The following is a 24,357-nucleotide window of genomic DNA, read 5'->3' as shown; positions in this document are numbered from 1 at the left end:
GAAGGGGGACAGTAGGAAGGGACACAAGTGGTCAGAGATTGCCTTGTCTGTGATAGAGACCATGGGGGAACACGAGGTTACAAGAGATGGCAAGGTCGAGGTTGTGGCCGTGAATATGGGTTGCAGAGCTTGTATGGAGGGAGGGTTCAGGGAAGACAGTAGAGAAGTGAAATCTGAGGAGAGAGGGAAAGGTGGATTAAGAGGGAGATTGAAATCACCAAAGATAAGAAGTGGTTCAGAAGGGAGGCTATTTTGGTTAGCAACTCAGGGTAGAACTTGGTGAGGCAGTCCAGGTGAAGATTTTAAAGTAGGGGGCGAGAGGAATGGAATAAGGTGAGGTGCTTAAAGGAGAAGTTACCACAGGACAGACCAAGATATGATTTGGTGATAAGGGCCACATTACCATAACGTGAACTAAAATCCTAAGCAGTTGCTTAAATAACTAATTATTACTAAGTGATAAGTCCACAGTGGAATTAGGAACACAGGAACCGGAGCAAGCCATTCAGCCCTTTGAGCTTGTTCCGCCACAGCTTGAGAGGGGTAAAATAAGCATTTGTGGCAATTCGCAAAATCTGACTAAATTATCCAGTGTCTATTGATAGTAAAGCTGGCGTCTATTCCATCCCTTGCATTTCTGCCAACACACCTTGTTCAACATAGGTATGATGCAAAATAATAAGACTGTCAATTGGTCAGCTCTCAGTGTGCGCACTTCAGGAGAATTATAAGGCAGACGTCAAAGCAGCTAAATTAATTGCTTGTGGCCAGTATCAACTGTATCAGCATCTCGCAGGAGGCTGCGGAAACCCAATCCAGAGACAACTTAAGTTATTAGTTCCAATAACAGACTTATCATTGAGGGGCATCTGGTTGTTGTAATCAGGGTTACCTAGGTAGCAATGCATTCATTTGTAATCCATTACATCTGTTGCTCTTTTAGCAGCCTTGCCCTGGTTTCTAATTAACAGTTTGCCTCAGTAGTTTATCATTTCTGAGGATGCAGGAACCATTGACTTACCTTGGTCACAATGTCGCCAGTCTGTGTACATCCATTAGGCTGTCTCTTGAACTAACTGCATGATCTTTACACACCACGATAGAGTGAACAACTGTTGTTTATCCCTTAAAAACGTGAGAAAAGTTTAGGCCAAGACCCTTACTTTCCTCTCAGAATGTTGCCCAGTTACAAAGCAAATTCCAGACCCAAACCAAATTGCTTACAAAAGATATTTATGTTAAAGTGCACTGCTATGCAACTGGAGCGAACTGAACAGAGATTATGTCAACAAGATTTTTCTTGTAAAGCTAAGTAAAGAACACCAGGAGCTGAATGAATAATAAAATCAATGGGAACAGCAGTCTCCAAGAGGGTGACAGATTTTGATCATCACTTTTCCTACATAAAGCACTCAGTGAAGATCACACTTTATAAATTCTTCAGAAACAGCACAGCAAACATCAGCTTGGCTCAGTAGGCAGCACTCTCGCCTCTGAGTCAGAAGGTTGTGGGTTTAAGTCCCACTCCTGGGACTTGAGCACAAAAATCTAGGCTGACACTCCAACGAGGGAGTGCTGCACTATTAGAGGTGCCGTCTTTTGGATGAGGCATTAAACCAAGGCCCCATCTCTCAGGTGGACTTAAAAGATCCCACAGCACTACTTCGAAGAAGAATAGGGAAGTTCTCCCCAGTGTCCTGGCCAATATATTTCCCTCAATCAACATCACTAAAAATAGATTATTATCTCATTGCTGTTTGTGGGAGTTTGCTGTGTGCAAATTGGCTGCCGCATTTCCTACATTACAACAGCGACTACAGTTCAAACAGTACTTCAATGGCTGTAAAGCACTTAGCGTGAAAGGCGCAATATAAATACATGTTCTCTCTCTCTTTATGCCACTCTGTAAGAGTTTTACTATGGAAGCACAATGTAGGTTAGCACACACTCTTACCCAATGCAAGCCCAGTCGGTTTATCAATGCCAATGTTGACTACTATCCTTCGGCCAACTCCATTCATCCCAGCCTTTTCAATTTTTGATGGTTCTCCTACATCGGTCCAGTACAAGAACCTATGAGAGAGAGATCCTCACTATAGTGAATTTCAACAGCAGCAGACCTGAATAGTTTGACCACACAGAAGCAAATTTAATTAAACACACACGGGTCGAGGTTCTGTGAGATATCTGCAGTCTGTCATACAAGTAAAGCTGATTATATCACACAACACACCAGCAAATTAAAAAAAAATCTAAATCATTGAACGAAATAAAAGTACCTTTACGCTCTCTCTCAAAAATAAGACAGTTGGGGAAACAATCTGGAAATGTGCAATATCTTCTGAATCGCAGATGCTGAATCGACATGGAAATAAAGCATTTTTGAAAGGCTGAGTAATGTGGGCCTCTTAAAGACCCAGGTGATATTGCATTTGAAAATAAGGAAATGGCAACTTGCTAAATAATTACTTTATATCGGTCTTCACAATAGAGGATGAGGACAAAGTACCAGAGATACAAGGAAAACTAAAAATGAATCAAGGGGAGGAACTTACTGGACTTAATGCAAGTAAAATAATGGTAATGGAGAAAATAATGGGACTAAAGATAGACAAATCTCCAGGATTTAAAAAGGTGAGGAAATTGCAGAGGGTTAAGTCATGATCTTCCAAAACTCTCTCGATTCTGGAATTATGTCATTGGATTGGTAAACTGACAATGTCACTCCATTATTTAAGAAGAATGGGAGAGAGAAACTAGGAAATTATAGACCTATTGGTCTGTTGTGGAGAAGTTACTAGAATCCGTTATTAGGGACAGAGTGACTGAGCACTTGGACAATTAAAAGGCAAGCATGTCTAACTAAACTAGTTGAATTTTTTTTGAGGAGGTCACAAATGTGGTAGATAAGGGAGTGTCTGTGGAGGTTATTTATATGAACTTCCAGAAGGCATCCAAAAAGGTTCCACATAAAAGACTTAACAAAAATGAGAGCGAATGGATCTGGAGGCAACCTATTGGCATGGGTAGGGAATTGGTAGAGGTTGGAGACAGAGAATAGGGATAATGGCCATGTATTCACATTGTCAGGGTGTGACTAGTGGGGTCCCCTAGGAACCTGTACTGGGGTCTCAGCTTTTCACTGTATTTATCATCTTCCACCCCCTCAATTGGAGTTCAGGATTGGAACATCAGGTCCTTTATTGAAAAATCTGTGAACTCATGTGGAAGCAAGTCATCCTCGCTTGAGGGACCGCCTATGATGATGATATTTATCAATGACTTAGATGAAAGAGAGAGTTGTATATCCAAGTTTGCCGACACCACGAAGTTAGGTGGCACAGTAAGTAGCGTAGATGGGAGCAGAAAGTTGCAAAGAGACATAGACATATTAAGTGATCAGTCAAAACTGTTGTAGACGGAGCTCAACGTGGAAGAGTGTGAGATCATCCATTTTGGATCCAATAAAAATCGATCAGAGTATTGACTAAATGGTGAGAAGCTAGGAACTGTGCAGGAGCAGCACAGAGATTTAGGAGTCCAAGTACAGAAATCACTAAAAGCTAGGGGTCAGGTACAACAAATAATTTACAAGGCTAAGGGAATGCTGGTCTTTATCACAAGGGGGCTGGAATACAAAGCAGTGGAAGTTATGTTACAGTTTATAAAAAACTCTAGTTAGACCCCATCTGGAGCACTGTGTTCTGTTCTGGGCACCGCACCTCAGGTAAGGATATATTGGCCTTGGAGTGGGGTCAGCGCAGATTCACCAGAATGATACCATGTCTAAAAGGGTTAAATTATGAGGACAGGTTGCATAGACTAGGCTTGTATTCCCTTGAGTAAAGAACATAAAGGGGTGCTCTAATTGAAGTGTAAGAATGACTAAAGGATTTTACAGAGAGAGAGAGAGAGAGAGAGAGAGAGAGAAACTATTTACTCTGGTGACAAATCCAGAACAAGGGCACACAAAATATAACCTTGAGCAGGCCGCTCAGGGGTGATGCCAGGAAGCACTTATTCACACAAAGAGCAGTGGGAATCTGGAAAGCTCTCCCTCAAAAAGCTGTGGATGCTGGGGGGTCAACTGATAAATTCAAAATTGAGATTAATCAATTTGTTAGGCAAGGGTATCAAGGGATATGAAACGAAGGTGGATAATTGGAGATGAGGTACAGATCAGCCATGATCTAATTTAATGGCGGAATAGACTTGGGGGCTGAATGGCTTACTTCTGTTCCTACATTGCCCACCATATCGGATCCTTTTATCATTTTAAACACCTCAGAGTTTCTGCATTAATCACTCCTAATGCACAAATGCTGGCCTGCATCAGAACTGAAAACATGCTTTGTCGTGGAAGTTATATATAAACTTCAAGATCTGATAGATAGATTGATTGTCAGATTAGAAAGGGGATTGACTTCTAAAAGCCCATGAAACCCAAACTGAGGAATTATGAGATTACGTTAATAGACGGAGCTCAGTGAAAGCTTTAATCTTCCATTATCAGCTGTAAGTCACTTTAAGATAAATCCAACCACATAATTATATAATTACCAGTGATTCAGTTTGGTTTGAAAGCAGGCGAGTACGTTCAGGATTTCCACCCATACCGAGCATGCTGCTGATGCCAAATGGGATGTGGATAATGGAGGACGGTAAATGCTTATTCATCCAAAGGTTTAGATGGTTAAGGCGGGGGGGGGCGAGCGGGGGGCGAAGAGGGGCGCGGGGGGCGAAGAGGGGAGGGGGGGAAAAGAGGGGAGGGGGGGAAAAGAGGGGAGGGGGGAAAAGAGGGGAGGGGGGAAAGAGGGGAGGGGGGGAAAGAGGGGAGGAAGAGGGAAGAGGGTGGGGAAGGGGCCAGCGTTGTGTGTGGGGGAACGGGTGGGGAAAGGCTGCCTCTGCTGGAAGTAATTCTGCTCGAATGTCAGGTGAGGCGAGGACAGGAGCAGGCTGCCCACGGTTCCCCCGGCAGTAGAACAGCCCGTCGGCCTTCGCTGTGTAGGCTCACATGTAGAATGGCCATATAGCAGCCGGGTCCATAGTATAGCAAACTACGGAGCAGGATTGGCTCCTGGTTTAGCGATGGGGATCTCGGGCTTTGTTAGAAGTGGTGGAAAAAGAAAAATGAACAGGGAACTAACTCGCTCATCTTCATTTGAGTGTCACCGTCTCAGGGCCTTGTCTCAAATTTAAAAGCACTGTTTAGAACAACCTGGAAAGCAACCAAAAGATAGTGGGGGGAAGCTGATTACACGAGCAATGCTGAAAACTTGAAATCTAATGCTTACATTTAGGAATGGGAGGAGGCCATTCAACCCTTCGAGCTTGTTCCGCCATTCAATCAAATCATGGATCTACCCACCCTGTGTCGCTCAGAGAACTGGACCATATACAGTAGACATCTCAAATCGGGAGAAATACTACCAACGATGTCACCGCAAGACCCTGCAAATCCCCTGGGAGGACAGACGCACCAACGTTAGCGTCCTCAATCAGGCCAACATCCCCAGCATTGAAGCACTGACAACACTTGACCAGCTCTGCTGGGCGGGCCACATTGTTTGCATGCCTGACACAAGACTACCAAAGCAAACGCTCTACTCGGAACTCCAAAGGTGGGCAGGGGAAACATTTCAAAGACACCCTCAAAGAATCCTTGCATCCCCACCGACATCTGGGAGTCCCTGGTCAAAGACCGCCCGAAGACTGCCCGAGTCAAAGACAGCCATGCTCTTACTGAATGGTGGTGCAGGCTCGAAGGACCGAATGGCCTACTCCTGCACCTATTTTCTATGTTTCTAAGTGCAGGAAGTGCATCCGGGAGGGCACGGAGTACCTCGAGTCTCATCGCTGAGAGCGTGCAGAAATCAGGCGCAGGCAGCGGAAGGAGCGTGCGGGAAACCAGCCCCACCCACCCTTTCCTTCAACCACTGTCTCTCCCACCTGTGACAGAGACTGTAATTACCGTATTGGACTGTACAGTCACCTAAGAACTCATTTTTAGAGTGGAAGCAAGTCTTCCTCGATTTCGAGGGACTGCCTCTGATGATGATGATGGATAATCATAGCACTTATGCCGTCATTTTGAGATCCCATCTCAGCTCATTTAAAAAAAAACTTTATTTGCAAGCATCAAATTCCTACGAGCATTAGGATTTTAAACTGCGAGTGTTCTGTCTGCACGTCCATGTTCAGTAACACATAATTTCACATCATACATTTGCCTGCTGCTAAAATTAACAGCAGTGCCTCTCCCCACAAAATTAATTTAGAATTTCAACCCAAACCAATCATTCAATTTAAGTTAAGCAGAACCTGTATAAAATGAGACTCCCCAAAGATTATACCCAGGGCTGTGCAGTCAGTTCACGTGCCCACCCAGTTTGGCGTTCCAGCTGAAATCGGACCATCTTCACGGCCTGTTGCTTTACAACTTTCAGGTAACTGGTGAGCTGGTGGAACTTTGAGTTAAACATTTGCTTGATGTAACTAACTGCACGGTTCCTACTTGATCCGGTTGTTGCGATTCTGTTGAAAATTCTAAGTATAAAACGGATTATTTTGGATTAGACGGGAAGCGCTGCCGATCAGAAACTATCAGACATACCCAGAGTGCGGGTCGACTGCTACAGCTGCTGGTTCCACTAGATTCTCGCTGAACAGCGTCTTCCTTTTTAATCCATCCAGAGTAGCAAGAGATAGTGTCCTGGCTCCAGAGTCGGTCCAGTAGATGTGGCTGTAGATCCAGTCCACAGCGATTCCACCAGGACTCGGTACATCCCCCATAATTTGCCTGCTGACTCTTCTGTTTTGGTCCACTGATTTGCTACAGGTAAAAAGTTAGTTACTTGCATGAATCACATAACGACAAATACAAACTAACCTGTAATAGATTTACTGCATCTTTCGCTAAGTCACAGGATACTGATTTTTAAAAATATAAAGTGCTGCAATTGCTCAGCATTAGAGGAAACGGGGTGATGGGACACAGGAATAGGAGGCCATTCAGCCCCTCGCACCTGTTCCACCATTCAACTAGATCATAGCTGATCTATATCTTAACTCTATTTACCCACTTTGGTTCCGTAACCCTGAATACCTTTGGGGAACTAGGACTTTATTTTTCCAATCTTTGGCCATCATTGACAGCAGTAAGGTGATCGGGATGTCAAGCGAAGCAAATTCAGAGCAGTAGGCACTGCATGGCAGATTTAAGGGCTGCAGTAATATGGGCAAGCAGCCACTCACTGCATTCCCATCGGTCAAGGAATGGGCACATTGTGAGGCGGCGTGAAGGGGAAAAGCAGTATCAGAACAAAAACTACAAATGTAAACTACAAGGAATTTGACAACGTCTAGGTCTGTGGCACATATAGAAAGATATATTAAAACCCTTTACATTCGGGAGTAAAATGGGAAAAGCTGGGAGGGCAAATGAATGGGTGAAGAGAAAGGTTTTAAGGATAATTTTGAAAGTGGGAGAGAAGTGATAGTATTGATGCAAGCAGCGTCATGGTAAGTGTGTCTGGACAAACTACCTCTACCAGGAATGCAACACTACTGTTGTGATATTCACAGTGAGAAACAGGATGCACCGTTTTGAATCATTACCGATTGCATAACTGGACCAAAATGATTTGACAATTTTTCTTTTAATAATTTATACAATTGTAATTTGGTGTACCTGCAGACGGAGACCCTGGAGCTGGTGGGCAAGACAGCGCTGGACAGCAGGGAATTAGTACAGCCAGTTCTGATTACAGAGTGTGAGTTAAACCTCAAGTTGAAATTTTAATCCTGATTGTAAAACAGAGTCTTGAATTTGTGACGGGAAATAGGGTTGTTGGGGGCATGATTAAGAAGTTTGCAGATGATGCAAAAAATTGGCCATGTGGTTGATAGTGAGGAAGAAAGCTGTAGACTGCAGGAAGATATCAATAGACTGATCAGGTGGGCAGAAAAGTGGCAAATGGAATTCAATCCAGAGAAGTGTGAGGTAATACATTTGGAGAGGGCTAACCAGGCAAGGCAATACACAATAATTGGTAGGATACTGAGAAGTGTAGCGGAACATAAGAACATAGGAATTAGGAGCAGGAGCAGGCCATTCAGCCCCTCGAGCCTGCTCCGCCATTCAATAAGATCATGACTGATCTTCTACCTCAATTGCACTTTCCTACATTATCCCCATATCTCTCGATATCCAAAAATCTAGCAATCTCTGTCTTGAATATACTCAAAGACTGAGCCTCCACAGCCCTCTGGGGTAGAGAATTCCAAAGATTCACCACCCTCTGAGTGAAGAAGTTTCTCCTCATCTCAGTCCTAAATGGCCGACCCCTTATTCTGAAACTGTGGCCCCTGCTTCTAGACTCCCCAGCCAATCAAGCATCTAACCTGTCAAGCCCTGTAAGAATTTTGTATGTTTCAATGAGATCACCTCTCATTCTTCTAAACTCTAGAGAATATAGGCCTAGTCTACTCAATCTCTCCTCATAGGACAATCCCCGCACCTCCCCACCCTCCCCAATCCCAGGAATCAGTCAGGTGAACCTTCGTTGCACTCCCTCTAGGGCAAGTATATCCTTCCTTAGGTAAGGAGACCAAACTGTACACGATACTCCAGGTGCGGTCTCACCAGGGCCCTATGTAATTGCAGTAAGACGTCTTTACTCTTGTACTCAAATCGTCTTGTAATAAAAAGTCCACTCACTCAGCCTGTCTATATCCCCTTGAAGTCTTTTTGCATCCTCCTCATAACTTACATTCCCACCTAGCTTTGTATCATCAGCAAATTTGGATACATTACATTTGGTCCCTCCAGGAAGCAGTAGCGGAACATTTGGAAAAGCATGATTCAATCAAGCAGAGTCAGCATGGTTTTATGAAAGGGGAATCATGTTTGACAAATTTGCTGGAGTTCTTTGAGGATGTAACAAGTAGGGTGGATAACGGGAAAACCAGTGAATGTGATGTATTTGGATTTCCAGAAGGCATTCAATAAGGTGCCACATAAGAGGTTACTGCACAAGATAAAAGTTCATGGGGTTGGGAGTAATATATTAGCATGGATAGAGGATTGGTTAACTAACAGAAAACAGAGAGTCGGGATAAATGGGTCATTTTCCGGTTGGCGAACAGTGACTAGTGGGGTGCCGCAGGGATCGGTGCTGGGTGCTCAACTATTTACAATCTATATTAATGATTTGGATGAAGGGACCGAGTGTAATCTAGTCAAGTTTGCTGATGATACAAAGATGGACGGAAAAACAAATTGTGAGGACACAAAAAAAATCTGTAAAAGGATATAGACAGGCTAAGTGAGTGGGAAAAAAATTGGCAGATGGAATATAATGTGGGAAAATGTGAGGTTATCCACTTTGGCAGAAATAATAGAAAAGCAAATTATAATTTAAATGGAGAACAATTGCAAAGTGCTACAGTAGAGGGGTCTGGGGGTCCTTGTGCATGAAACACAAAGTTAGTATGCAGGTACAGCAAATAATCAGGAAGGCAAATGGAATGTTGGCCTTTATTGCAAGGGGGATAGAGTATAAAAGCAGAGAAGTCCTGCTACAACTGTACAGGGTATTGATGAGGCCACACCTGGAGTACTGCTTATAGTTTTGGTTTCCGCATTTAAGGAAGGATATACTTGCATTGGAGGCTGTTCAGAGAAGGTTCACTAGGGTCCGGAGATGAAGGCGTTGACTTATGAAGATAGGTTGGGCCTATACACATCGGAGTTCAGAAGAATGAGAGATGATCTTATTGAAACATATAAGATAATGAGGGGGCTCAACAAGGTGGATGCAGAGAGGATATTTCCACTCATAAGGGAAACTAAAACTAGGGGATATAGTCTTAGAACAAGGAGCTGCCCATTTAAAACTGAGATGAGGAGAAATTTCTTCTGAGGGTTGTAAATCTATGGAATTCTCTGCCCCAGAGAGCTGTGGAGGCTGGGTCACTGAATATATTTAAGGCGGAGATAGACAGATTTTTCAGCGATAAGGGAAGTGGAGCAGAGTCCATGATCAGATAAGCCATGATCTTATTGAATGGCAGAGTAGGCTCGAGGAACCAAATGGCCTACTCCTGCTCCTATTTCTTATGTTCTTATCCAAATCATTGATTATAGATTGTGAATAGCTGGGGCTCAAGCAGTTGATCCTTGCAGCACCCCATTACAGCCTGCCAACCTGAAAATGACCCGTTTATTCCTACTCTCTGTTTTCTGTCCGTTAACCAAGTTTCAATCCATGCTAGTATATTACCCCCAATCCCATGAGCCCTAATTTTGTTCAATAATCTCTTTTGTGGCACCTTATCAAATGCTTTCTGAAAATCCAAATATACCACATCCACAGGTCCCCCTCTTATCTATTCTACGAGTTACAACCTCAAAATACTCGAACAGATTTGTCAAACATGATTTCCCTTTCATAAATCCGCGTTGACTCTGCCCAATCCTATTATTCTTTTCTAAGTGTTCTGTTATCACGTCCTTAATAATAGATTCTAACATTTTCCCCACTACTGATGTCAGGCTAACTGGTCTGTAGTTCTCTGTTTTCTCTCTCCCTTTCTTAAAGAGCAGGGTTACATTTGCTACCTTCCAATCTGCGGGAATTGTTCTATGGAATTTTGGAAGATGACAACCAATGCATCTGCTATCTCTATAGACACCTCTTTCAAAACCCTAGGATGTAGGCCATCAGATCCAGGGTGATTTATCGGCTTTCAGTCCCATTAATTTCTCCAGTACTTTAAAAAAAAACTAATACTACTTTCTTTCAGTTCCTCATTCTTGCTAGACCCCTTTGTTTTCCATATTTCCGGAAGCCCCCCCCCCACAGAGTGTGGGGTGGAGCACTAAGGAAGGCGTTGTACATCTCTCTTCGGGCACTAGGCCGGCTGAGCATGCAAAAATCGAGCTAAACAGCCGGCCTGGGGATGCTCAGGTGCTCTGCACCGTGCAAAACTGGCCCCGAAAACCCCGTGTGGGGCGCTGGAAGCTGACCGCCCATCCAGAAGAGCTCACCGCCGCAATTGCCGCCCCTCTGGGGCTAAAACAGAGGTAGACATCACTGGAAAATCCAGCCCAAAGTATTTATTTAATTTCTCTGCCATTTCCTTATTCCCCATTAGAATTTCTCCTGTCTCAGCCTGCAGGTGACCCACATTTACTTTTGCTAATCTTTTCCTTTTTACATACCTATGGAAGCTTTTAGTCTGTTTTTATGTCTCTTGCTAGTTTACTCTCATTTTCTATGTTCCCTTTCTTTATCAATGTCTTGGTACTCCTTTGCTGAATTCTAAAATCCCTCTGTCCTCAGGCTTACTGCTCTTTTTGGCAACATTATAAGCCTCTTCCTTTGATCTAATACTATCTTTAACTTCACTTGTTAGCCACGGTTGGATCACTTTTCCTGTGGTTTTTTTGTGCCTTAAAGGAATGTATGTTTGTTGTAAATTATGTATTAATTCTTTAGATGCTCGTCTACCATCATACCTTTTAATGTAGTTTCCCAATCTACCGTAGCCAACTCTCCTCTTACATACGTAGTTTACTTTGTTTAGATTTAAGACCCTAGTTTTGGATTTAAATAAATCACTCTCAAACTCAATATAAAATTCTATCATATTAGGGTCACTCTTCCCTAAAGTCCCCTTTACTACAAGGTTATTAATGAACCCTTTCTCATTACACAACACTAGATCTAAAATAGCCTGTTCCCTAGTTGGTTCCTCAACATACTGATCTAGAAAACCATCTTGTATACATTCCATGAATTCGTCCTCCACACGATTACTGCAAATTTGGTTTGCATGTCTCTATGTAGATTAAAGTCCCCCATGATTACTGTACAGTATTACCCTTGTTACATGCGCCTCTAATTTCCTGATGTATACTGTGCCCTACATTACCAGTACTGTTTGGGGGCCTATAAACAACTCCCACTAATGCATTTGCCCCTTGCTGTTTTTAGTTCCACCCAAACTGATTCTACTTCTTGATTTTCCGAGCCAAGATCCTCTCTCTCTAATGTCTTTATCCCATCCTTTATCAGGGCAACCCCTCCTCCTTTTCCATTTTGCCTTTCTCTTCTAAAAGTTAAGTATCCTGGAATATTTAGACCAACCTTGATCACTTTACAACCGTCTCTGGAATGGCTGTTAGATCAAATCTATTCATTTCTATCTGCACTATTAATTCATCTATTTTGTTGTGAATGCTTTACACATTCAGATAGTGCCTTTAGCTTTTTTCTATTTTTCCCTGATGTTACCTTAGTCAGTGATGCCCTATTACCTTTGTTACTCTCTTTGACCCACTCTGCTTACTTTTACCCAAAACTCTGCTCTGCTCCAGAGCCTTGACATTTCTCTTGCTGCTTTTAAATTTACTCTTTCCTGAATCCTCCCCTCCCTCCCCTCCCCCCACCCCCCCCCCACCATTAGTTTAAAGTCCTGTCCATAGCCTTAGTTATTCGATTCGGCAGGACACTGGTTCCAGCCCGGTTCAAGTGGAGCATGTACCGACAGAACAGCTCCCTCTTTCCCCAGTACTGGTGCCAGTGCCCCATGAAGCAACACCCCTGCCTCCCACACCACTCTTTGAGGAACAGAGGGACCTTGGCGTGCACGTCCACAGATCCCGGAAGGTAGCAGGATAGGGAGATAAGGTAGTTAAAGAAGGCATACGGGATACTTTCCTTTATTAGTCGAGGCATAGAATACAAGAGCAGGGAGGTTATGCCACAGCTGGATAAAACACTAGTTAGGCCACAGCTAGAGCACTGCATATGGTTCTGGTTACCACATTAAAAGGAGGTAATCGCACTAGAGAGGGCGCAGTGGAGATTTACGAGGATGTTGCCAAGACTGGAGAATTTTAGCTATGAGGAAATATTGGTTAGGCTGGGGTTGTTTAAACTGGAACAGAGGAGACGGAGGAGAGATTTAATTGAGGTGTATAAAATTATGAGGGGGGCTAGATAGAGTGGATAGGAAGGAGCTATTTGCCTTAGCATGGAGGTCAATAAACAGGGGGCGTAGATTTAAAGTAATTGGTAGAAGGATTAGAGGGGAGTTGAGAACTTTTTTCACCTAAAGGGTGGTGGGGGTCTGGAGCTCACTGCCTGAAAGAGTGGTAGAGGCAGAAACCCTCATCACATTTAAAAAGTGCTTGGATATGCACTTGAAGTGTCGCAATCTACAAGGCTACGGACCAAGAGCTGGAAAGTGGGATTAGGCTGGATAGCTCTTCTTCGGCTGGCGCAGACGTGATGGGCCGATTGACCTTCTATGCCATAAATACATTTCTATGATAAAAAAATTAGAAGTGCGAACAGCTGCTTGAAATGCCCAAAATAGCTGGCGCACTTATTGGGGTTTAAGTAGTGCCATTGTAATCGACTCCGATGGGAATAGCAAATCGTCAGCGCCAATTGCCAGATCTAGGTGTCGGTCCGGGATAAGTGGGACTGGTGTGAACTGTATCAATCGGTGTCACTGAGATACTGCACAAACCCTTCACTCAATTCTCTCAATACAGGATAGGGAGAGTTCAGCAATCTGCAAATGGCCAATGTAGCTGTCAATCACAGGAAGACATATCCTGATTTTCTGATTGGACGTGCAAACATTTCTTCCTCCCACATTCAGCTTTCTGCTTGGAAATCAGATCTGGGCAGGGAAGATTTCCAAAACAGCTGCCAGCACAGTGCACCATGTTCCTGTCACCATTCCTCCCTCAGTCCAGTAATTTCATTTTTTTTTAAATTGTGTGACACCTGTGCTCTGCAAGTGTTCCCCTCCCCTCTCCTCCAATTGCTGGCTCAGAATGGATTCATCTCAACTGTGCTGTGAAGCCCAGGTTGTCTGTGGTCAACGCCGGGGGAAATCAGTTTGATTACCTGAAAATTCCCTGACGTGTTGAGTCAGACCAATAGATTGTTGAGGAGGAGATATCCACACTTAGTGCTCTCGCATTGTCCAAACTGTCAGCTAACGTCACGTATTCCATTCGATTAATGCTTATCCTCCTGATGTCATCGTGATTGGTGACAATCATGAATGGCTGCTCTCCTAGTGAATAAAATTGAAATTGGGTTCAGTAACCTTCATTAGCCCCAGCTCGCCATCTCCCATCTCCACAACTATTTTTGTAAAACAATAAATCAAGTGTCCCCCAACTGGAGGGGCACTAAAACCGATAAATTAACTTTTACATTAATTGTCCAAATTAAAATTTGGTTGCTAGGGGTGATGATGCACTCAAGTCCCTCCGGCGCCCACCTTTCGTGGAAGGCCGCGAATGTACCGGTGGACACCACGTGCTCCATCTCCAGGGACATCCTGGCTTGAATGTAACCGTGGAAGAGAGGCAGGCAGTTGGGCTGAACGACCCCCTCGACCGGTTGATGGCCCTCTTGGCCATGCCCAGGAGGCTTTCCGACCTGCCCGCTCCGCTCCGCACAGGATGCCCAAAGAGCAGGAGCGTGGGATTGAAGTGCAACCAGAATTTGAGGAGCAGCCCCTTCAAATAATGGAACAGGGGCTGCAACCTGACACACTCCACATAAACATGGAACACAGACTCCTCCAGACCACAGAAATTACAGGCGACCTGGGAGTCAGTAAATCGACTTAAAAACCGATTACACGGGACTGCCCCGTGCAACATCCTCCAGGCCAAGTCCCCAATAAATAGTGGGAGGACTCCAGCGTAGAGAGCACTCCATTGGGGACCATTGCCTGCTCTGGACGCCAGATGGTGTGCTATGGTGTGTCCGGATGGCAGACGAGGATGGCAAAGTGGAGTGTGTGCAACAGCAGCCCATACAGGAATCCCCTCTGCGCAAAACTGCAAGGCACGGAGGGGATTTCCCGTAGGAGGTGCAAGTTGTGAGGCGCCGGCTCCCGAGGGAGGTTTCGGGGCTTGGCGCCTCCCATCCTCACAGTGCCCATTCCCCACTCAGCATATTCCTGCTCTACACAACTCAGCACTTCTTCAGAAACTCAATGAGTGCAGAAAGGAAGCTGAGAACCCATGTCCAGCCACCCACCATGTAAACCTGGAACTCTAATGCTGGCAATGTGGTCCTCTCCAAATACCCCAGGTGGTATTTATTTGGTAATGCCAGTACGAACCAGGAAGGCCCCCACAAGATCAATCCCCACTCTATGCTGTATTCTCTGAGGTAGCAGTATGAATGTTATCTAGTTAAGAAAAAGGCCAACCACAGTTCCTACTCTTGATCACTATCCAGTGACTCATCCTGTAATGTGCAGGATTTGATGTGATGCCCTACTCAGTCTGCCAACACATTATAGAGGATCGCACATTAAGAATGGCCATTCAGTAAGGTATAAAAAGCTCATCCTTTTAGAACTATCCCTAAGCATCTTCAAGAGAAAAAAAAACTGACCAACTTCTCCTCCCCAAACGCACAAAAACACAATCAGCACACAATCAGCTTACACAGTCGTGATGCCTTAAGCATCATGATTCACCACACTCCCCTCCACCCGCCAGCAGTTGTCTCATCTCCTGGGAGAGACAAAAAGCAGATCAAGTCAAACTAAAGCAGATAAAAAAACAACCCATGCTGACACTTGGACCCCTCGCAAAAGCCGCAGGTTATTCAAATGAATTATTGACAAAAATGAGAAATTGGGGTCATGCTCATTTAGATTATATCTTAATTGCATCGTGCACAAAAAACTAACAAGCAAATGAAATGATCTCAAAGTCTGAACCAATACTCAACAGGAATAAAGATCAGTCAATGAATGGTCAGGGTTGTGACGAGGGCTCCACACCTCTGCTCTCTCCTGACCGGCATTTCCTGTTTCAGGTTCAGATTTCCAGCATCTGTAATTTTTTTTGCTTCTTGTTAATAAAGATCAAATATCTGATCATCAAACCATTACCTGTTTTTGACATTTGAAATTAGCAGTCTCTACATTGCATCCCACTCGTCCTTTTCCAATTAATTGAAATGGCAAGGTGATCAAGGTCCTACCCACATTAACAACCTACCTGTAGCTCGGCAGGTGCCAGTGTGTGGCTCCTTCCAATACCCCTGGTAACATTCACACGTGTACGATCCGGGCAGGTTATTACAAATCTGGTCACACACATCAGAGTTTCTACAATCATCCTCATCTGAATAGGAAACAGTGCATTACTGAATTATATTCGGGTCAATTAAAGCATTTCTAAATAGACAGGGATGAAATGAAATAGCGATTTAGATGTACTTCTTTCAATTTAGTATACTGTAGTCGCTGCTCACGACGTGGTCTCCTCTACACTGGGGAGACTAAACACAGATTGGGTGACCCTGAGCTTCCAGTCACCTGCCACTTTAATTCCCCGCTCCACTCCCACATCTCCGTCCTCAGCCTCCTGCACTGTTCCAATGAAGCTCAACGTAAACTCGAGGAACAGCACCTCATCGTTCATTTAGGCACTTTACAGCCTTGTGAACTCAACATAGAGTTCAACAATTTCAGACCATAACCTTTGCCCAAATTTTGCTCGCTTTCCTCTTTTTTTAACCCCCCCCACCCCGATTTTATGTATTTTTTCTCTCTCTCTGTTTCCCATGGCAGCTGGTAATTATTTTGCCATTCACATCTTATCTAGACTCATCTTTTTCTAACTTCTGCCTTTACCATCTCAAGTCGGCCCATCATCCCTTTTGTCTCTCAAATCTCTCCTGTCTTCCACCCCATCAGACCTTCCCTTTTGTCCTTTCCTCCCCTCGCCCCTTCAGTGCTCCTTAAGAATCTGTTCATTTCAAACATTTGCCATTCTGACGAAGGGTCATTGACCCGAAATGTTAACTCTGTTTCTCTCCCCACAGATGCTACCTGACCCGTTGAGATTTCCATCATTTTCTGCTTTTATTAAAGTACTTCTAACTTGTTCATCGGTTTATATTACTGTGTATTTGGTTACAATGTGTTTGTATGACCGCACACTTCTGTATACAGTGAATGTGATGGCAACGTGGTACATACTTCAGTCATGTTACACACCCGAGGATCTGGAGCACAGTGCTGGTTGGCAGTGATGGTGGGGCACAGGACACAGGACCTTATCTTGGGATGGGGATTTGGGCTGGATTGCTTCCTTTACAGTGCCTTGAGTTTCATTATTTTGACTCCAAACATGGATACTCTTTTGCAAATACCAACTCACAACTAACAGATAATGCTGTTCTCCAAATCAACAATACTCAGAATATGCAGTTTCAAAGCACAGGAACAGGGTAGAGAACTAAAAGTGCATTCATAAACCCAGGGAACAAGGGGCACTGCTTACAATGGGAAAGAATGTTACCATAAGCTTTGGGTTTAATGGCCTGTGCAAAGTTGTCTTTGAAAGAGCTTGTAAAAGGCGAATAGTTAAAGGTAATATACAAAGGTCATCTCAGTCAGGCTGGGCAAAGACAAAAAGTAAATCAGCTCCAAAATAGAAGGGGGCAAAGTTAAACATGAATGGAAGAGACAGCTAAGGTTAGAATCATGGAATCATAAATGTTTACAGCACAGAAGGAGGCCATTTCAGCCCATCGTGTCTATGCCGGCCAACAAGAGGCTATCCAGCCTAATCCCACTTTCCAGCTCCACGTCCGTAACCCTGCAGGTTACGGTACTTCATGTGCACATCCAAGTACTTTTTTAATGTGGTGAGGGTCTCTGCCTCTACCACCCTTTCAGGCAATGAGTTCCAGATCCCTACAACCCTCTGCGTGAAGAAACTTCCCTTCAAATCCCCTCGAAACCTTCTACCAATTACTTGAAATTTATGCCCCCTGGTTGTTGACCCCTCTGCTAAGGGAATCAGGACCTTTCTATCCACTATATCTAGGCCCCTCATAATTTTATACACCTCAATGAGGTCTTCCCTCAGCCTCCTCTGTTCCAATGAAATCAAATCCAACCTATTCAATCTGTCCTCATAGCTTAGATTCTCCATTCCCAGCAACATCCTCATAAATCTCCTCTGTACCCTCTCCAGTACAAATCACGTCCTTCCTGTAATGTGGTGACCAGAACTGCACGCAGTATTCTAGCTATGGCTTGGATAGAGGATTGGCTAACTAACAGAAAACAGAGTCGGAATAAATGAGTTATTTTCCAGTTGGCAAACAGTGACTAGTGGGGTGCGGCAGGGATCGGTGTTGGATCCTCAACTATTTACAATCTATATTAATGACTTGGATGAAGGGACTGAGTGTAATGTAGCCAAGTTTGCTGACGATACAAAGATGGGTGGGAAAACAAATTGTGAGGAGGACACAAAAAATCTGCAAAGGGATATAGACAGGCTAAGGTGAGTGGACAAAAATGACAGATGGAGTATAATGTGGCAAAATGTGAGGTTATCCACTTTGGCAGAAAAAAATAGAAAAGCAAATTATAATTTAAATGGAGAAAAATTGCAAAGTGCTGCAGTACAGAGAGGCCTGGGAGTCCTTGTGCATGAAACAGAAAGTTAGTATGCAGCTAAAGCAAGTAATCAGGAAGGCAAATGGAATGTTGGTCTTTATTGCAAGGGGGATAGAGTATAAAAGCAGGGAAGTCCTGCTACAACTGTACAGGTATTGGTGAGGCCACACCTGGAGTACTGCACAGTTTTGGTCTCTGTATTTAAGGAAGACTATACTTGCATTGGAGGCTGTTCAGAGAAGATTCACTAGGTTGATTCCGGAGATGAGGGGGTTGACTTATGAGGATAGGTTGAGTAGGTCTGGCCTATACACATTGAAGTTCAGAAGAATGAGAGGTGATCTTATTGAAACTTATAAGATAATGAGGGGGCTCGACAAGGTGGATGCAGAGAAGACATTTCCACTCATAGGGGAAACTAAAACTAGGGGACATATTCTTAGAATAAGGGGACGCCAATGTAAAACTGAGTTGAGAAATTTCTTCTCTCAGAGGGTTGTAAACCTATGGAATTCTCTGTCCCAGAGAACTGTGGGGGTTGTGTCATTGAATATATTTAAGGCAGAGATAGACAAATTTTTGAGCGATAAGGGAGTAAAGGGTTATGGGGAGCGGGCAGGAAAGTGCAGCTGAGCCAGTGATCAGATCAGCCATGATCTTATTGAATGGGCTCGAGGCACCAAATGGCCTACTCCTGCTCCTATTTCTTATGTTCTAACCAGTGTTTTATACAGTTCAAGCATAACCCTGCTCTTGTATTCTATGCCTCGGCTTATAAAGGCAAGCATTCCATATGCCTTCTTAACCACCTTATCTACCCGGCCTGCTATTTTCAGGGATCTGTGGACATGCACTCCAAGGTCCCTTTGTTCCTCTACACTTCTCAGTATCTACCATTTAATGTGTATTCTCTTTCCTTGTTAGTACACTCAGTATGGACCCGGGGAGGCTGCGATTTCTGGGCCAATGAATGCCTCAATCGCTAGTTGTCCTCCCGCGACTGTCTCCTCATTACCAGGTAATGCTCACCCAAAGTAATCGTCAAGTACCACTGATACTGCTAAGCAGCTAAATGTAAACTCACCTTCACAAGTGAAAGGATTTATCAACTCAAATCCAGCGGGACAAGCACACTCATAACCTAAAGGCAGGTCCCAGCAATAATCAGAACACTTCCCATTCGCCTCCAAACACTCGTTCCGATCTGTCAAATAAAAAATATTTAGACACAAGAACATTCAAGGAATCTTATACCTGGGGCCACCATTCTTATATAAAATGGGGTAATGCGATCCCATGAATCTGTCCTTGAACGGGCTCCTGGCTCTATATTTACGGCTGGAACACAGGAGCTTCTGCAAAGTTCTGTATCTGTCAAAATAATCCACGCAGAATATCAGCGGTGACCTGTCTACTACTTTGGTTACTTTCTCAAAAAATTCAATTAGGGTTGTTAGACATGACCTACACTTTTAATAATCCACGTTGGTTCTCCCTAATTTCTCGAAGTGATCAGTCACTCTATCCTTAATTATAGATTCCAATAACACCCCCACAACAGTTGTTAGACTAACAGGTCTATAATTTACTGGTTTCCCTTTCTCGCCTTTCTTAAATAATTTGCTTTGTTGAAGAGGGGTGGGAGGAGGCTCATCAGGAGCATAAACACCGGTATAAACCTGTTGGGCCGAATGGCCTGTTTCTGTGCTGTAAATTCTATGTAAAAAAAAAAGATATACATTAAAGCTCCTGCTCAGAGCTCCACACTTACTGCAGTTGGCCTCATCGCTACCGTCACTGCAATCAGGAAAGTTGTCACAAGCTGACTGAAGCTCTATGCACTGGCCTGTACCACACAGGAACTCCAAGTCCCCACAGCCGGCAGGCTGCACTGCTCTGTCCTTACAAAGATCGTCAGATTCATCAGCCCCCGACGCACAGTCCTGGTTACCGTCACAAAGCCGGTGTTCAGAGATGCAGACAGCGGACTTGCTGCACTGGAACCCATGAGGTCCACATCCTGATACAGAACAGTTTCGCTCATCACTCTGATCACTGCAGTCGTCCCTTCTGTTACACACCATCGCCGCAGAAACACAACGTCCGTTTAAACACAGGAATTCGTCGTCATTGCATCCCCCATCACCTAAAATAATCACAGGGGGAAATAAAATTCACAAAATAATCACAGCAGTCTAACAAACTGGTGACATCATGTGGAGTTACTCATGAAATGGAACGTGAAGTCACTCATCTCCTGCTCATTTACAAACCGCCTTGCCTTCCTACCCTTCTTTTAAGTCTTCGGCCCTCATCGATTGTTCCTTAGTGTTGCCTGGACACTGACTCCGTCCATCTCCCCAACTCCTGTCTGAGGCTGAACCAGACGGTTCGCAACCTTGATGTCATATTTGACCCTGAAATGAGCTTTCGACCACTTTTCTGCAGCATAACTAAGACCGACTATTTTCACCTCTAACATCACCTGTCTCCGCCCTTGCCTCAGCTCATCTGCTGCAGAAATCCTCATCCATGCCTTTGTTACCTCTAGACTTGACTATTCCAACGCACTCATGGCTGGCCTCCCACATTCTAACCTCCATAAACTAGAGGTGATCCAAAACTCGGCTGCCCATGTCCTAACTCGCACCAAGTCCCGTTTACCCATCACCCCTATGCTCGCTGACCTACACTGGCTCCCGGTTAAGCAGTGGCTCGATTTCAAACGTCTCATCCTTATTTTCAAATCCCTCCATGGCCTCGCCCCTCCCAAACTCTGCAATCTCCTCTTGCTCCACAACCCCGCCCCCTGCCCAAGATGTCTGCGCTCCTCTAATTCTGCCCTCCTGAGCATCCCTGATTGTAATCGCTCAACCATTGATGGCCATGCCTTCTGTTGCCTTAACCCCAAGCTTCGGAACACCTTCCCTTAACCTCGCTATCTCTTTCCTTCTTCAACATACTCCTTAAAACCTACCTCCTTGACCAAGCTTTGGGTCACCTGCGCTAATTTCAACTTATGTGGCTCTTTGTCAAGTTTTTAAATCGCATAATACTCTTGTGAAGCACCTTGGGCTGTTTCACTACGTTAAAGGCGCTATATAAATACAAGTTGTTGTTGTTGATTGCTATTTAGCACCATTCATGGAGTATGTCACTTATTGTTTTGTGCTTTGTGCAGTACTCGCTCTTTGCACAGATCCTTCGAACCTCCACTATTTCCCACTCCTTCCTCTCTCACCATCCCCATATCACCTCCCCTTCTCCCTCACATGACATCTACAGGCCACCCCTCTCACACCCCATGTTTCTGGCCTCATTCTCTCAAATCCCTACCTGTTCCCTTAACCCCAATACCTCAGTCACCCCACTCCCAACACAGACTTCTGTTCCCTCCCACTTAACACTTCCTCTATCCCCAGTATCGTCTTCTACTCACAATTTAACCAACCCTACCTGTACCCACTGTTACCTCCCCTTACCCCCTCCTCTACCCCTAGAAATAGCATAGCCACTTTACCATTCCACTACCCCAGTATCACAGCCCCTCCCCCACTCTTGCAACATCTCCTTCACCCCCACTATACCCTTCTCCCTGACCAATACAATCCCTCCCCATTCATAACCAGCACTCCCACCTTCCCCAACATATCTCTTCCCCAACTGCTACATACCCCCCCCCCCGTCCCACCCCAACTCCTACATACCCCCCCCCCCGCCCCACCCCAACTCCTACATACCCGCCCCACCCCAACTCCTACATACCCGTCCCACCCCAACTCCTACATACCCGCCCCACCCCAACTCCTACATACCTGCCCCCGTCCCACTCCAACTCCGACATACCCCCCCGTCCCACCCAACTCCTACATACCCCCCCCGTCCCACCCCAGCTCCTACATACCCGCCCCACCCCAACTCCTACATACCCGCCCCACCCCAACTCCTACATACCCGCCCCACCCCAACTCCTACATACCTGCCCCCGTCCCACCCAACTCCTACATACCCCCCCGTCCCACCCCAACTCCTACATACCTGCCCCCGTCCCACTCCAACTCCGACATACCCCCCCGTCCCACCCAACTCCTACATACCCCCCCCGTCCCACCCCAACTCCTACATACCCGCCCCACCCCAACTCCTACATACCCGCCCCACCCCAACTCCTACATACCTGCCCCCGTCCCACCCAACTCCTACATACCCCCCCGTCCCACCCAACTCCTACATAACCCCCCCGTCCCACCCAACTCCTACATACCCCCCCCGTCCCACCCCAACTCCTACATACCCTCCCCGCCCCCCCCAACTCCTACATACCCTCCCCGCCCCCCCCCAACTCCTACATACCCCCCCGTCCCACCCCAACTCCTACATACCCGCCCCCCCACCCCAACTCCTACATACCCGCCCCCCCCAACTCCTACATACCCCCCCGTCCCACCCCAACTCCTACATACCCTCCCCGCCCCCCCCAACTCCTACATACCCCCCCCGCCCCCCCCAACTCCTACATACCCCCCCGTCCCACCCCAACTCCTACATACCCGCCCCCCCACCCCAACTCCTACATACCCGCCCCCCCCCAACTCCTACATACCCCCCCGTCCCACCCCAACTCCTACATACCCTCCCCGCCCCCCCCAACTCCTACATACCCCCCAACTCCTACATACCCCCCCCGTCCCACCCCAACTCCTACATACCCTCCCCGCCCCCCCCCTAACTCCTACATACCCTCCCCGCCCCCCCCCCAACTCCTACATACCCCCCCGTCCCACCCCAACTCCTACATACCCGCCCCCCCACCCCAACTCCTACATACCCACCCCCCCCAACTCCTACATACCCCCCCGTCCCACCCCAACTCCTACATACCCTCCTCGCTCGCCCCCCCCCAACTCCTACATACCCCCCCGCCCCCCCCAACTCCTACATACCCGCCCCACCCCAACTGCTACATACCCCACCACCCCACCCCGTGTCCTACCCCAACTGCTACATACCGCACTGTCCTCCCTCCACCTATCCCTCATCACCATGGATACCGCTCCCCGACCACCCTGCACCCACTGTGCCGCCACAGCTTGCTGCCCGTTGATTGACGGGCCAAGCAGCCACACCCAGCGCCGCCGCCGTCTCCGTCTCCAAGGTGACGGGTTTACACAGAGCAAATGGAGTGCGGCAGGGGGCGGGCCCGAGCCGGCGGGGGCTGGGGGTTGTCTGTGGGCCGGGGTCTCGGCGCCCGGGCGGGCCGCGGGGAGCGGTCTTCAATCACCTTCCGCTGGGTCGGGGCCCGGGCCGGCCAGCGCCAGCACCGCCGCCATCAACAGCCAGTCCGCCCGGCACATGTCCCGCGTCCTTCACCCGCACCGCACCGCACGCTGCCTGACGTCCCGCCGTAAGGCCACGTGCGTGCGTGTACCGTCACTTGGCAACTGCCAATCAGCGGGGGGCGGGCCCAGGGCCCAGGGTCACACTGGGGTCACACTGGGCCCTGTGACTCCCAGAGCAGCAGCCCCAAAAAGCAGCACTTCCAGTGTAGTGTTTGGGAAAGTTGCCCCTGCCTCGCTTCCGCGGGGACGTTCTCGCCAGGGAGATGGAGCACGCAGCGTCGTGGCCTTCTGTGAGAGGTGGGCACCGGAGGGACTGGAGCGCATCATTTTAGCCGCGAACAGAATTTTAATTTTGATTTGATTTGACGAAGGTTCCCTTTATGTTCAATTGTTAATTTGTGGTTTTTGGTGCCCTCAAAATAACATCATCATCATACGCAGTCCCTCGAATCGAGGATGACTTGCTTCCACGTCAAAAAGTTCTCAGCTGTTTCAACGAAGGACCTAATATTCCGGATCCCGAACTACATGTTGAAGGGCG

The 24,357-nt window shown here is 46.2% G+C and overlaps 1 protein-coding gene across 4 annotated transcripts in view; it reads right to left on the bottom strand.

Moving 5' to 3' along the window:
* Positions 1 to 23,871, bottom strand: part of LOC139228721 (very low-density lipoprotein receptor-like) — a 50,712-nt gene extending 26,841 nt beyond the window's left edge. For 3 of the 4 annotated variants that reach the window (XM_070860000.1, XM_070859999.1, XM_070860003.1), the window contains exons 1-7: positions 23,759 to 23,871; positions 20,249 to 20,623; positions 19,562 to 19,681; positions 16,058 to 16,183; positions 13,929 to 14,100; positions 6,614 to 6,832; positions 1,955 to 2,073 (exon numbers count right to left, since the gene is read on the bottom strand). In XM_070860000.1, coding sequence (XP_070716101.1) covers positions 1,955 to 2,073; positions 6,614 to 6,832; positions 13,929 to 14,100; positions 16,058 to 16,183; positions 19,562 to 19,681; positions 20,249 to 20,623; positions 23,759 to 23,831 — 1,204 coding nt within the window. In that variant the 5' untranslated portion in view covers positions 23,832 to 23,871. Of the gene's footprint in view, positions 1 to 1,954; positions 2,074 to 6,613; positions 6,833 to 13,928; positions 14,101 to 16,057; positions 16,184 to 19,561; positions 19,682 to 20,248; positions 20,624 to 20,766; positions 21,239 to 23,758 lie in introns of those variants that run through there. The other variant, XM_070860001.1, reaches the window with a different exon arrangement.
* Between the last annotated feature and the right edge of the window lie 486 nt (positions 23,872 to 24,357).

This window comes from Pristiophorus japonicus, chromosome 18 (genome assembly GCF_044704955.1).
Source record: "Pristiophorus japonicus isolate sPriJap1 chromosome 18, sPriJap1.hap1, whole genome shotgun sequence".
In the NCBI taxonomy this organism is placed as follows: domain Eukaryota; kingdom Metazoa; phylum Chordata; class Chondrichthyes; family Pristiophoridae; genus Pristiophorus; species Pristiophorus japonicus.
This window is presented reverse-complemented; position numbering and strand designations above follow the sequence as displayed.